The sequence below is a fragment of the Athene noctua genome, chromosome 22 (assembly GCF_965140245.1).
Source record: "Athene noctua chromosome 22, bAthNoc1.hap1.1, whole genome shotgun sequence".
Lineage (NCBI taxonomy): Eukaryota > Metazoa > Chordata > Aves > Strigiformes > Strigidae > Athene > Athene noctua.
Window position 1 is genome coordinate 9,715,573 of NC_134058.1, and position 12,443 is coordinate 9,728,015.

General features: G+C 55.6%; 1 protein-coding gene across 1 annotated transcript in view; it reads right to left on the minus strand.

The window, feature by feature from the left end:
- Positions 1 to 218: 218 nt before the first annotated feature.
- Positions 219 to 12,443, minus strand: part of LOC141969411 (uncharacterized) — a 40,445-nt gene continuing 28,220 nt past the window's right edge. The window contains exons 19-22 of the mRNA XM_074925141.1: positions 12,213 to 12,318; positions 11,921 to 12,058; positions 726 to 824; positions 219 to 389 (exon numbers count right to left, since the gene is read on the minus strand). Coding sequence (XP_074781242.1) covers positions 219 to 389; positions 726 to 824; positions 11,921 to 12,058; positions 12,213 to 12,318 — 514 coding nt within the window. The remainder of the gene's footprint in view (positions 390 to 725; positions 825 to 11,920; positions 12,059 to 12,212; positions 12,319 to 12,443) is intronic.

Sequence of the window (12,443 nt, forward strand, 5' to 3'; positions counted from 1 at the left end):
GTTTCTCCTGTCGCAGCCTCACGGACGTGGCTGCTGCTGTCCCCGTGTGTGTGTTCCAAAGACTGATGCTGCATCCCAAAGGGCAGATACACAGACACACAGGGCCAGCACGATGAGGAGATGGAGCAGATGCTCGTGGCCACCAGCACAGCAGCCAGTGCAGTGCCCGCAGGGTCGCGGTGCCCTTGGCAGTGAGGCTGATGGCAGCATCACTGGTTCTAGAGGCTGGGCACGGCGGTCTCCTGGAGCTGGAGGGACAACGTGGGGGTTTCCAAGCAGGAGGGGAGGCAGAAGATGTGATTGGACACCCCCGACAGACCCCGCTGAATGCTCTGCTTGCGGGACAGGGTGTGCAGGCCCCGCTCAGGCAGCAGCGCCCAGCCCCAGCACTGCCAACAGCCAGCAGGAAAAACCCAGCCTGGCACCACAGCCTCTGGGGGGAGTTCACTGCCCCCTGCTCTCCGCGGCCCTCTGCCACCAGGGCCTTCCCAAAACTCGCACACCGCGGAACAGAACGGCTCCAGGCAGCAGCACACGTGTGGGTGTGGCAGAGCCCATCTGGTTCGAGGCACACAGGGATGTGCAGCCACCTCAGCCCAGCAGAGCCCAGCAGCGTCACCCTTCCCGCACACAGCACGGGGCAGCACAGAGGCAGCACCGGCCACACCAGCCCCAGCAACACCCTGTGGCAGGCGCCGTGTCCTCGCTCTCTAGGCCAGACTCACCCTCTGCAGGGAGAGGCGGGGGGTGTCCATCAGAGCCTTCGCCATCCCCATGAGGTAGATGAGCAGCACCAGGCTGTGCTGCACCACGTTAACATGGACCTGGGGGAAAGGGGGACACCAAAAAGTGTGGGGGGGAGGCTGTCATAATGGCCACCCCCCCTTTGGGGACACACTTGTGTCCCCCTACATGTTGGGGACAGCCCTGGGACTCACCCCCTCCCAGATGAAGGTTCTGAAATGTGGAAGCATCTGGTAGAGACCGGGGTTGCTGGTGATGCTCTGGAGAGCTTGAGGGGGGGGACACATGGGGGTGTCACCCAAGGGACAAGGGGACACCTCAGGTGACCTGGCGTGGGGGGTGGGGACATGGTGAGGGGGCAACAGGGACCCATAAATATGGTAATGAAGGTGGGAAGAGAGCGAGAAGCCGCCAACCCAAGAGGCGAGTGTTGAGTTGGGGACACCAGGATGTCCCCGGTAAAGGGGACAGTTCACCATTTCCTTCACTACACTTGTCCTATATTCCCACAATTCCGCTTATGGGGTTCACTTCTTGTTGGGTTGCCAGTGTTGTGGAGGGCACACTTTGGCATTCGCTCCCTTCTGTGAGGCCGGTTTGAGCTGCAAATGACACGCAGGCTGAAGAGCAGCAGCACTGCAGGAGCAGCAGAGCATTGGTACAGCTCCGTTCTCAGGGCTTCAGGCCTGCTCTTGCCAAGGCCCGAGCAAACAGCGGACAGGAAATTCCCAGGAGCCCCTGGGACGCAGCTCTTCAGCACACCGGGACCCTCAAAGGAGGACCCCAACAGCACACAGCACGTGGGCTGCTGCGAAGACACGATGTGCCTGGCAAATGCGTCCTCCCACACCCACTGACCGTCCTGTGAGACTTCACCAGGTGTGACTGTCCCCAAGGCTCCGCCCAACCCCCCAAGGGCCCCACTGTCCCACGGGGACCCCGAGCACAGTGCCAGGAGCAAGAGACACGCTGGCAGAGGGAAAGAGGAGACCATTCCCCGAGCAAGGAGCAAAGCTCCCATCAGCCCAAGCCCCCACACCAGAGCAGCAGGGAGGCCCGAAGGGCTGAAGCTTCCCCCCAAAAAGGGGAGCAACGAGCCATGCAGAAAAGCAGGGTGCATTGGCGTGCTGGTGCCAGCGCAGCAGCACACAAAGAGATGGGAATCTCACCCTTCCAGGTCCTGTGGGAAACGGCCTCTGTCCTGTCCAAAAGTACCAATTTCCAAACAGCTGGCTTGGTGGCATCTGCAGGGCTGCAGAGAGCGCGCTCAATGCCACTGGCGGTGTCACTAAGGAGGACAGTCAGCAGTGGTGGCTCCACTATAGCGACATGGGTCTGGCTTAGTGGCGTGTTCTGCTGCTGGTGCTCTTTCACCCTTCTAGATCACGGCTTTCTCCTGCATGCTGTAGTTCACTGGGCCAAAAAAGGGCTTTTTCAAAAGTTTCTCTTTCCTAAATGAATAAACATTCTACTAAGGAGGCTACTGGACAGTCCTGAGGGTCAGCCAATGGCTCAGTGTCTTCAAAGCAGCGCACTGCTCCATGAGAGTGGAGCTCTTCAAGGAGCACGAAGGCTCCTGTCCCCAAAAAAGGGGGTGGGGACCCCCTTGAGATTTTGGGGACACGGAGGGGGACACAGAGGGGCACATCTGGCCTGGCAGGAGACCAGGCAGGCCTCAGGGATCTCCTTGTAGCAGAGCTGCTGCTCCACCCAGAGCTCGTGGGCATGGCAGGGTTTGAGGCGCAGCGGGGTCCCCTCCAGCAAGGGCCCCTCCTCCTGCCCTGGGGGCACCGAAAGGGGGACACGGTCACGGGGAGCCCCCCAAAATCTCAACACCCCAACTGTGCTACAGACCTTGCCCCCAGAGCTCCCTGAGTGCCCACAGACAAGGGAGTTTTTGGGTGAAACCGGTGGATTTTGGACAAAAAGGTTTTGGGATGAAATTGGAAGGTTTGGGGTATGTCAGGAATTTTGGGGTGAAATTGAGAGATTTGGTGCACATGGGTTTTGGGGTGAGGCATTTGCACCATGCTGGAGTCTGGGTAAAAAGGGCTGATTGTGGCTATGGGGGGGTTTGGGGTGAAATGGGGTAATTTGGGAAGAAACTGGGGGTGTTTGGGGGTGCTGGAGCAATTTCTGGGATCAAACTGAGGGATTCTTGTGAATCTAAGAGAGATTTTGGGGTGAGCGTTGGAGATTTGGCAGTCAAGATAGAACACTTTGGGGTTTCTGGAGTCTGGGGATTCTGGAGTCGAAGGATTATTTTTGGAGTGAAACTGGGAGGCTTTTGGGGTTGCTGGAGCAGATTTTGGAGTAAAACTGGGGGATTTTGGGTTTCCAAATAGATTTTTGGGGTGAAGCATAGGAGTTTTGGTGGGTGCTGAGGTTGATTTTGGGGTCAAATGGGGAAATTTTGGGGTGAAACTGGGGGATTTGGTGGTTGCACATTGATCTGGGGACCAAGGGCAATTTTTGGAGAGAAAAGGGGGTGTTTGGGGTCAGGGGTACTCACCCCGCAGCACTTCCTGGGTGGCCAGGGTGCCTGTCAGGGTTTGCACAGTGCCCACCCAGTGCTCCCAGGCACCCCCTGTTACCTCCCAGTTACCCCAGCCCACCCCGCCCCCTTCCAGCTACATCCCAGTCTCTCCCAGTAAACCACCAGCCCTTTCCAGTAGCCCCCAACTACCTCCCAGTGTCTCTAATCCCCTCCTGGTGCCCTCCAGTCTATCCCAGTGCCTTCAGTACCCTCCCAGGAGCTCCCAGCTGCCTCTCAATTACCTCCCAGTTGCCCGCAACCCATCCCAGTATTCCCAGTTGCCATCCAGTTACCTTCCAGTACCCCATGCCTCCCTCCCAGTTACCTCCTAGACCCCCCACTCCCTCCCAACACCTCCCAATCCCCCTCAGCCCCCTCTGAGTACCCTTCCTGGTGACCCCCAGCCCTGTCCCAGTCTTCCCAGTAGCAGCTGAAGGGTGTCCCAGCACTGGTACTGGATGTAGTCAGGGCTGATGCACTCAGGCTACCCCTGGGGCAGCAGCACCCACTGGGGGACAGGGATGGACACACGACAGGTACCCCTGGGACACCCAGGAATCCCAAATCCCCCCTGAAATCTACCCAAACTGCATTGGCCACCCCTAGGTCCTTCCAAAACACCCTCAGCCCCCTCCCCTCCCCCCCCAACATCATTAGTGCCTCACCAGATCCTATGGCTCCCCAGTTCTCCATTTTACCCCCCAAGAGCTCAGATATCTCTCCAGGACCCTACCAGCCCACTCCCAGGACTCTCCTAAGCCCCATTAGCCCCCCCAGGACCCCATTTTCCCACACAAGATCCCCCGCAGGACATCACTAGCCCCCAACGGACCCTTCCTGCACCCCTTTACTGTCCCTCAGGACCCCAATATCTCCCCCAGAAACCGCCCCCAGGAGCCCATTAGAGCCCAGCCCCCCCCCCCCCCCCCCCCAGGACACTAATAACCCCCTCAACTCCCCCATGACCCCAGTAAAAACCCCCAAGCACCAAGACCCTACCCTAATGACTTGCAGAAAACAGACTCCAAAACCTATGAGTTTTCAAGCGGGTATGTTTATTCAGCGCCGAGTGCACGGGCGATCGCTCCGCCACAAACGTGCACACTTGTGTGTGTGTTGCTTTGTCCGTCTCTACAGCAACACCTGGGCACCAGCAGCCTTTACTTGGCACGTTCCCCCTTGCGAAGGCTCTCCTCACCCTGCCACCCGTCGCTGGCAGCTCTCACGCTGGAAAGGGTGGCTGCTGCGATGGCCAAGGCCCCTGCCGCTGGCCTCCCCGGGGCTGCTGGCAGCTTCTTGGTGTGGCTGGCAGTCCCTGGGCCTCCTCATGGCACTCCAACAGCCTTGTCTTCTCCCCCTCGCTGAAGGACACAGAAGAAAGGGCCTCAGCTCTGTGGCGGGGGAGAAGGGCCCCAGCGCCCCAAAGCCTGCCTCAGGCCACTGGTCCTTGGAGGCGCAGCCGAGGCCAGCCCGCTGCTCTGTGCGGCCTCTCGTGGGCCTCGTGCCCCAGGCAGTCTGCAGCCAGAGGAGCGCGGGTCAGCCGGGGGTGCAGCCGGGCAGGGCCGGGAGCCGGGGCAGAGCGGGCATTGCAGCTGCGGGCCGGGTGCCCGGCAGCCGCTGCGGGGAGGGCAGCCCAGGCTGCCTTCGCCTTTGGGAAGGCAGAGCCCGGCCAGCTGAGGCAGCCTTTCCTCTCCAGCCCGGGGCCCTCCAGGGGCTGGAGCTGCCCGAGGTTTTCCCCTGCCGCTGCAGCAGCCGGCACACACTTACACTTACCATCTTCTCTCCGGGAGGCACAGCTCCGCCCGCCCCTCCGGCACTGTCGGCCTTGCAGGCCTTGGGCATCTTGCCGCCTTCTGCAGCCTCTCCTGCAGCTGCTCGGCGTAGGCCTTTCTCCAGAGGGGGTGAGGGCAATAGGGCTGTGATGGTTTGACTCTGGCTAAATGCCAGGTATCCACCAAGTCGCTCTATCACTTCCCCCCCCTTCTCTTTGTTTTCTCAACAGGGTAAAGAGGGGAAAGAAGATAAACTAACCCTTGTGGGTGAAACAAAAGCAGTTTTAATATAAGCAAAGCAAAGCAAAAGTCCGCGCGCGGAAGCAAAAGCAAACAGATTTATTCTCTACTTGCCATGGAGAGGCGATGTCGGGCCTTCTCAGGAGCAGGGCTCCCATACGCGCAGTGGTTGCCTCGGAGGACCAAGGGTGACCCCACCCTCTTCCTCCTTTCTCCCAGCTTTATACTGAGCAGACGTCACATGGTCTGGAATATCCCTTGGGTCAGTTGGGGTCAGCTGTCCTGGCTGTGTCCCCTCCCAGGATCTTGCCCACCCCGTCCCACTGGGGGAAATATCAGAAAGAGCCTTGGTGCTGTGTAAGCACTGCTCAGCAGCAGCCACCACACCAGGGTGCTGCCAACACCCTGCCAGCTCCCAGCATAAACCACAGCACCGTGAGGGCTGCTATAGGGGAAAACCGATTCCAGTTCAGCCAGACCCAATACAGTCTCCACCCCTTATTCCAGACCATTTACGTTATGCCCAGGTCCCACATAATATTCATTTATCCATTCCATAAGCTTTCTTCACTCCTTCAGATGTTCAGTGACTTGGCTCCCATCTGTCAAGACAGATGTTCAGGACAGAAGTATGCTTGACCGTTGGACTCCAGCACCGGCTAGGTTTGGGTCGTCATTGCACGTATCTTGTTCACTCTTCATCGTTCCTACTTCCTCCATCACTTCCTGCAACATACAACTCACCCCACAGATTACTTTCCCCCCAAGGTTAAATGTTCTTGAGACACACACTGAGTAGTCCCACCCTCCCGCATTACCCACCAAGTACATCCAGGTCCCTGAGCAAAGACAATCCCACGAGTGGGCTTGCCTTTTCCCAAGGGAGGAGCGATCCACACTGCCTTCCCCAGCCACCTCCCTGTGTGTACTACGGGGACCTTATCTCCTCCCACAGTATGAAGGGGGTTTGTTTGGGCAGGACCAGGACGGTTAACAGATCCTCTGGTGTTAATTAGCCAAGTGGCTTCTGCCAAATTTATATCCCAATGCTTCCATCCCCCATTGTCCAGTGCTCTCAACATAGTCTTCAACAGTCCATTATATCTTTCAATCTTTCCAGATGCTTGTGGGTAATAAGGGATGTGATACACCCACTCAATGCCGTGTTTCTTTGCCCAGGAGTTTATAAGATTATTTTGAAAATGGGTCCCGTTGTCTGACTCGATTCTTTCAGGAGTACCATGTCGCCATAAAATTTGCCTTTCAAACCCAAGATGGTATTTCGGGCAGTGGCATGATTTACAGGGTACGTTTCTAGCCAACCCGTAGTTGCTTCTACCATGGTGAGTATGTAGCGCTTGCCTTGGCGTGTTCATGGCAGTGGTCCAATAGAGTCAATCTGCCAGGCCTCACCGTATTGAAAACTCAGCCATCGCCCTCTGTTCCAGGGAGACTTTACTCGTGTGGCTCGCTTGATTGCAGCACATGTTTCACATTCGTGAGTGACCTGTGAGATGGCCTCCATGGTCAAGTCCACCCCGCGATCACGAGCCCATCTGTACGTTGCATCTCTGCCAAGAGGCCCTGATGTTTCACGGGCCCATCGAGCTACAAACAGCTCACCCTTACGCTCCCAGTCCAGGTCCAGCCGAGCTACTTCAATTTTGGCAGCTTTGTCTGCTTGCTCATTGTTTTGGTGTTCTTCAGTGGCACGCCTTTTGGGCACATGAGCATCTACATGACGCACCTTTAGAGCCACGTTTTCCACTCGGGCAGCGATGTCCTGCCACAATGCAGCAGCCCAGATGGGTTTACCTCTGCGCTGCCAATTGGTCTTCTTCCACTCCTGTAGCCACCCCCACAGGGCGTTAGCCACCATCCAGGAGTCCGTGTAGAGATATAGTACTGGCCACTTTTCCCGTTCAGCAATCTTTAGGGCAAGTTGGATCGCTTTTACTTCTGCAAACTGACTTGACTCTCCTTCTCCTTCAGTGGCCTCAACGACTTGTCTTGTGGGACTCCACACAGCAGCTTTCCACTTCCGATGGCTTCCTACCACATGACAGGATCCATCAGTAAAGAGAGCATAACGCCTCTCATCTTCTGGTAACTCGTTATATGGCGGTGCCTCTTGGGCACGAGCCATCTCCTCAGGCAACGCTCCAAAATCTCTACCTTCTGGCCAGTCCATGATCTCTTCCAGGATCCCTGGATGGCTGGGTTTCCCCAGTCGAGCCCGCTGTGTGATAATGCGACCATTTACTCCAGGTAGCACTGGTTGCATGGTGTGTGGAAGGGATGTTTCCTTTGAACATCCAATGTAATACAGGCAGCCGTGGTGCCAAGAGGAGCTGTGCTTCTGTACCAACAACTTCTGAAGCAGCTCGAATCCCCTCATATGCTGCCAGTATCTCCTTTTCAGTCGGAGTGTAGTGGGCTTCTGATCCTTGATATCCCCGGCTCCAAAATCCTAATGGTCGACCTCAAGTTTCACCTGGTATCTTCTGCCAGAGGCTCCATGTGAGTCCGTGCTCCCCAGTTGATGTGTAAAGTATATTTTGCACAGCTGGTCCTGCCCGAACAGGCCCAAGAGCTACCGCCCGAGCTATCTCTTGTTTGATGTGCTCAAAGGCTTGTTGCTGCTCAGGACCCCACTGAAAATTGTTCTTCTTTCGGGTCACTTGATAGAGAGGGCTCACAAGCTGACTGTAACCTGGAATATGCATCCTCCAAAATCCCACAAGTCCTAGGAAAGCTTGTGTTTCCTTCTTGTTGGTCGGTGGAGACGTAGTTGCTATCTTGTTGACAACATCCAATGGCACATGACGGCGTCCATCTTGCCATTTTATTCCCAAGAACTGAATTTCTCGTGCTGGTCCCTTGACCTTGCTTTTCTTTATGGCAAACCCAGCTCTCAGAAGAATCTCAATTACTCTTTGTCCTTTCTTGAACACTTCTTCTGCCTCATTGCCCCACACAATGATGTCATCAATGTATTGTAGATGTTCAGGGGCATCACCCTTTTCCAGTGCAGTTTGAATTAGTCCATGACAAATAGTGGGGCTGTGCTTCCACCCCTGGGGCAGTCGATTCCAGGTATACCTGACACCCCTCCACGTGAAAGCAAACTGTGGCCTGCACTCTTCTGCCAAAGGAATTGAAAAGAATGCATTGGCAATGTCGATTGTGGCGTACCACTTGGCTGTCTTTGACTCCAGTTCATACTGGAGCTCTAACATATCTGGTACAGCAGCACTCAGTGGTGGCGTCCCTTCATTCAGGCCACGATAGTCTACTGTTAACCTCCACCCTCCGTCAGACTTTCACACCGGCCATATTGGGCTATTAAAAGGCGAATGTGTCTTACTGATGACACCTTGGTTCTCCAGTTGACGAATCAATTCTTGGATGGGAGCCAGAGAGTCTCGGTTTGTACGATACTGCCGTCGGTGCACGGTCCTCATAGCAATTGGCACCTGTTGTTCTTCAACTTGCAACAGTCCCACAACAAAAGGATCTTCTGAGAGGCCAGGCAGATTAGACAACTGTTTTACCTTTTCTGTATTCACCCTGGCCACACCAAAAGCCCATCAGTATCCTTTTGGGTCTTTGAAGTATCCCCTCTTGAGATAGTCAATGCCCAAGATGCAAGGGGCTTCTGGGCCAGTTACAATGGGATGTTTTTCCCACTTGTCCCCAGTCAAGCTAACCTCGGCCTCCAACACTGATAGTTCTTGACAGCCCCCTGTCACTCCTGAGATCCAGATAGGTTCTGCCCCTCTATAACTTGACGGCATTAGTGTACGTTGTGCCCCGGTGTCAATTAAAGCCTGGTACTTCTGTGGATTTGATGTGCCAGGCCATCGAATCCACACTGTCCAATACACCCGATCATCCCTTTCCTCCCCCTGGCTGGAGGCATGGGCCCTCTATTCCCATTCTTGGTCGGAGTATTCACTGTCTGACTCTTGCCGTGCCAGGCCGGAGGTTCCTTCTTCAGGGTCAAGGGAGGTGATCTCAGTCTTTCTGTATCTGGGAGGTGGCTGGTTACTTTATTGTGGTTTTACACCAGCTACATTAACAACCTTCTTGGATGTCTTCTTCTTGGCAGGGGTCTTTCCTCACAATTCATGTACACGTGCTTCCAACTTAAAGGTGGGTTGACCATCCCACTTCCTCATGTCCTCCCCCTGGTCACGCAGGAAGAACCAGAGTTCGCCACGTGTCATGCGCCTTGGCTTTCCTTTCCCCCTGACTGGGACAGAAGAGAAATGATTTCTTGGGGAGCTCCTAACATCCAGGGCACTCGCCTGTAGAGATGAGGAGGTACCAAGACTCTCTTCAAAGTTCTGAAGCCAGGAAGAGACTGCCTCCACAGTTGGCGTACATCTTAGTCCTTCTCCTGCATCCATTCTGGGTGGTACATCGCGGCCAAGCTGGCAGAATAGGAGGATGGCGCACCTTTAATCATGGCCCGTGTGCATGGGACATCCTCTGGATTTTTAGGGGCTTCATCATTATCTGGATCACCATAGATGACTTCCATCACTGCTAATTCTCTCAGGTACTGGACACCTTCATCTGCAGTAGCCCACTTCCCTGGGGTGTGGTCCATAAGATCTTCCTTGAAAGGATACCTTGCTTTAACACTTGAAAGGAGTTGTCTCCACAGACTGCAAATTGCTGTTTCTTTTCCAATTCCCCTTTCAATTCCTCGATTTCTAGCAAGGGAACCCAGCTGTTGGGCTTCCTTACCTTCCAGCTGTTGAGCATCTGCCCCGTTATCCCAGCATCGCAGCAGCCAGGCAGCGATCCGCTCACCCGGCTGGCGGCAGTAGTCTTTCCGCAGATCTCGCAGTTCTGATGACGTCAGGGACCGGGTAGTTTCTGCCTCCTGTTTCAGTTCTGTTATTCCCTCTTCTGGTACCTTTGCTGAAGGACCAGCTTCTTCCTCCTCTTTCTCCTCCCTTATTAATCGAGGGTATGGGCCTGTTGTTCTCCTTGTCCATTGTTTCTTTTTTACTACTGGGGCAATCTCTGTTGTTGTTATTGTTTGAGTTCCCATGTCAACCACAGCCCTTTGAGAGTGCTGAACTGCAGCTCGGTAAGCACAGGCCAGGCCCCAGTAAAGTGCTAGAAGTTGCTGATTCTCATTGGGATAGGCAAGACACCCCTCTGTCAGGTGATGTGTCAATTTGGTGGGGTTGCTTGCCTGTTCAGGGGTGAGATCCCAGGCTACAGGAGGTGATAACCGTCCTAGGAATCTGCCCAACTCCTTCCACTCTCCCTGCCACCCAGGAACAGGCCACCTCAGAGCACATTTTGGCACCGATTCTCTCAAAATTTGCGTTCTCTTACACCAAGAGCATACCGAGCTCCACACAACCCACAACAGGCGAACAGCATTAATAAAGAGTATCAATGAGCTAACATAGGGATGACTAAGTACCTCGGGAGCCTGCAAAATAAAACCACTCATGATGTTCCCGATTCCTTGCAGCACGTTCCCGAGCTTAACAAAATAAAGATAAGCAGCGCAATAAACAAGCCCGTGACCAGCACAAGAGCTTGTTGCTTAATAACTACTATAGCTACAGCACATTTAATATAAAACTGCCGTTGTTTTGCCCCACGTTGGGCGCCAGAATAGACTGTGATGGTTTGACTCTGGCTAAATGCCAGGTATCCACCAAGTCGCTCTATCACTTCCCACCCTACCCTTCCCTTTGTTTTCTCAACAGGGTAAAGAGGGGAAAGAAGATAAACTAACCCTTGTGGGTGAAACAAAAGCAGTTTTAATATAAGCAAAGCAAAGCAAAAGTCCGCGCGCGGAAGCAAAAGCAAACAGATTTATTCTCTACTTGCCATGGAGAGGCGATGTGGTGCCTTCTCAGGAGCAGGGCTCCCATACGCGGAGTGGTTGCCTCGGAGGACCAAGGGTGACCCCACCCCCTTCCTCCTTTCTCCCAGCTTTATACTGAGCAGACGTCATATGGTCTGGAATATCCCTTTGGTCGGTTTGGGTCAGCTGTCCTGGCTGTGTCCCCTCCCAGGATCTTGCCCACCCCGTCCCACTGGGGGAAATATCAGAAAGAGCCTTGGTGCTGTGTAAGCACTGCTCAGCAGCAGCCACAACACCAGGGTGCTGCCAACACCCTGCAGCTCCCAGCATAAACCACAGCACCGTGAGGGCTGCTGTAGGGGAAAACCAATCCCAGTTCAGCCAGACCCAATACAAGGGCTCCTCAGACAGGTAGCGGCAGAGGCTCTGCAAAGGCACAAGGACTCTCCTAAAGCCCTGCTGCCAACAGCTGGGGCTGCTCCCGAGGCGTCAGCCAGGGTGTGACTTGCACAGGCTCGGCCTAGTCCTCACGGCATGGTGCTGCCCCTTCGCAGAGAGGTACGGGCACGAAACAGACTGCCCGTGCCACGGCCAACTGCACGCTTCGGCCTGGGGCCTTAGGGACAGCTGCTCCTGCAGGGTGGTGGGCAGACAGAAGAGCCCTGCCTGGCCCCTTGGGCACAGCACTGCTGCCGTGCCCGTGCCGGGAGACCTTCCCTGCTCCCCCCGCAGGGCACAGGGAGGGGAAATGCCCTTTTCCCAGCGGCTGTGAGGTGCGTGCCATACCTGGCCTTGCTCCACGTTCTGCCCCGCTCTCTTGGCATGGTATTTGTGCCACACTTCCTCTTCCAACTCTTGGCGCTTGGATGCCAGCAGCAGCCGGAGCTGTTTTTCTGCCCTCTCTGCGTGGAGGGAGCTCATTCCCTGGAGGCCACACACACACCACAAATGCAGCATTAGTCCCTTGGGGCTCAGGCCGGGCAGGAGGGCTGGGACAGTTGGCAGCTCTTGCTGCCTCTTCTGCCCCAGCCCGGAGCCTCGAAATGTGCCACAGGGCTGGCAGATCCCGAGGCCATACCATTCCTGAGGGCTGCGCGTCACAGGCAGGGAGCCGCAATCGTGGAAAAGCTGGAGGTCTGGGCTGCTTCTGCTCCTCCTGGGTCTTCTGGATTCCTGGCAGGAACCTACAGAGGCACGGAAAGCTGAGCTTGTGGGAGCCCAGCCTGAGGTGCTTGCTGTGGGACAGGCTCGCAGCCTGCCCCTGGCCCCAGCCCCACCAGGCAGCTGGGCAGGAGCAGCACGTGTCCGG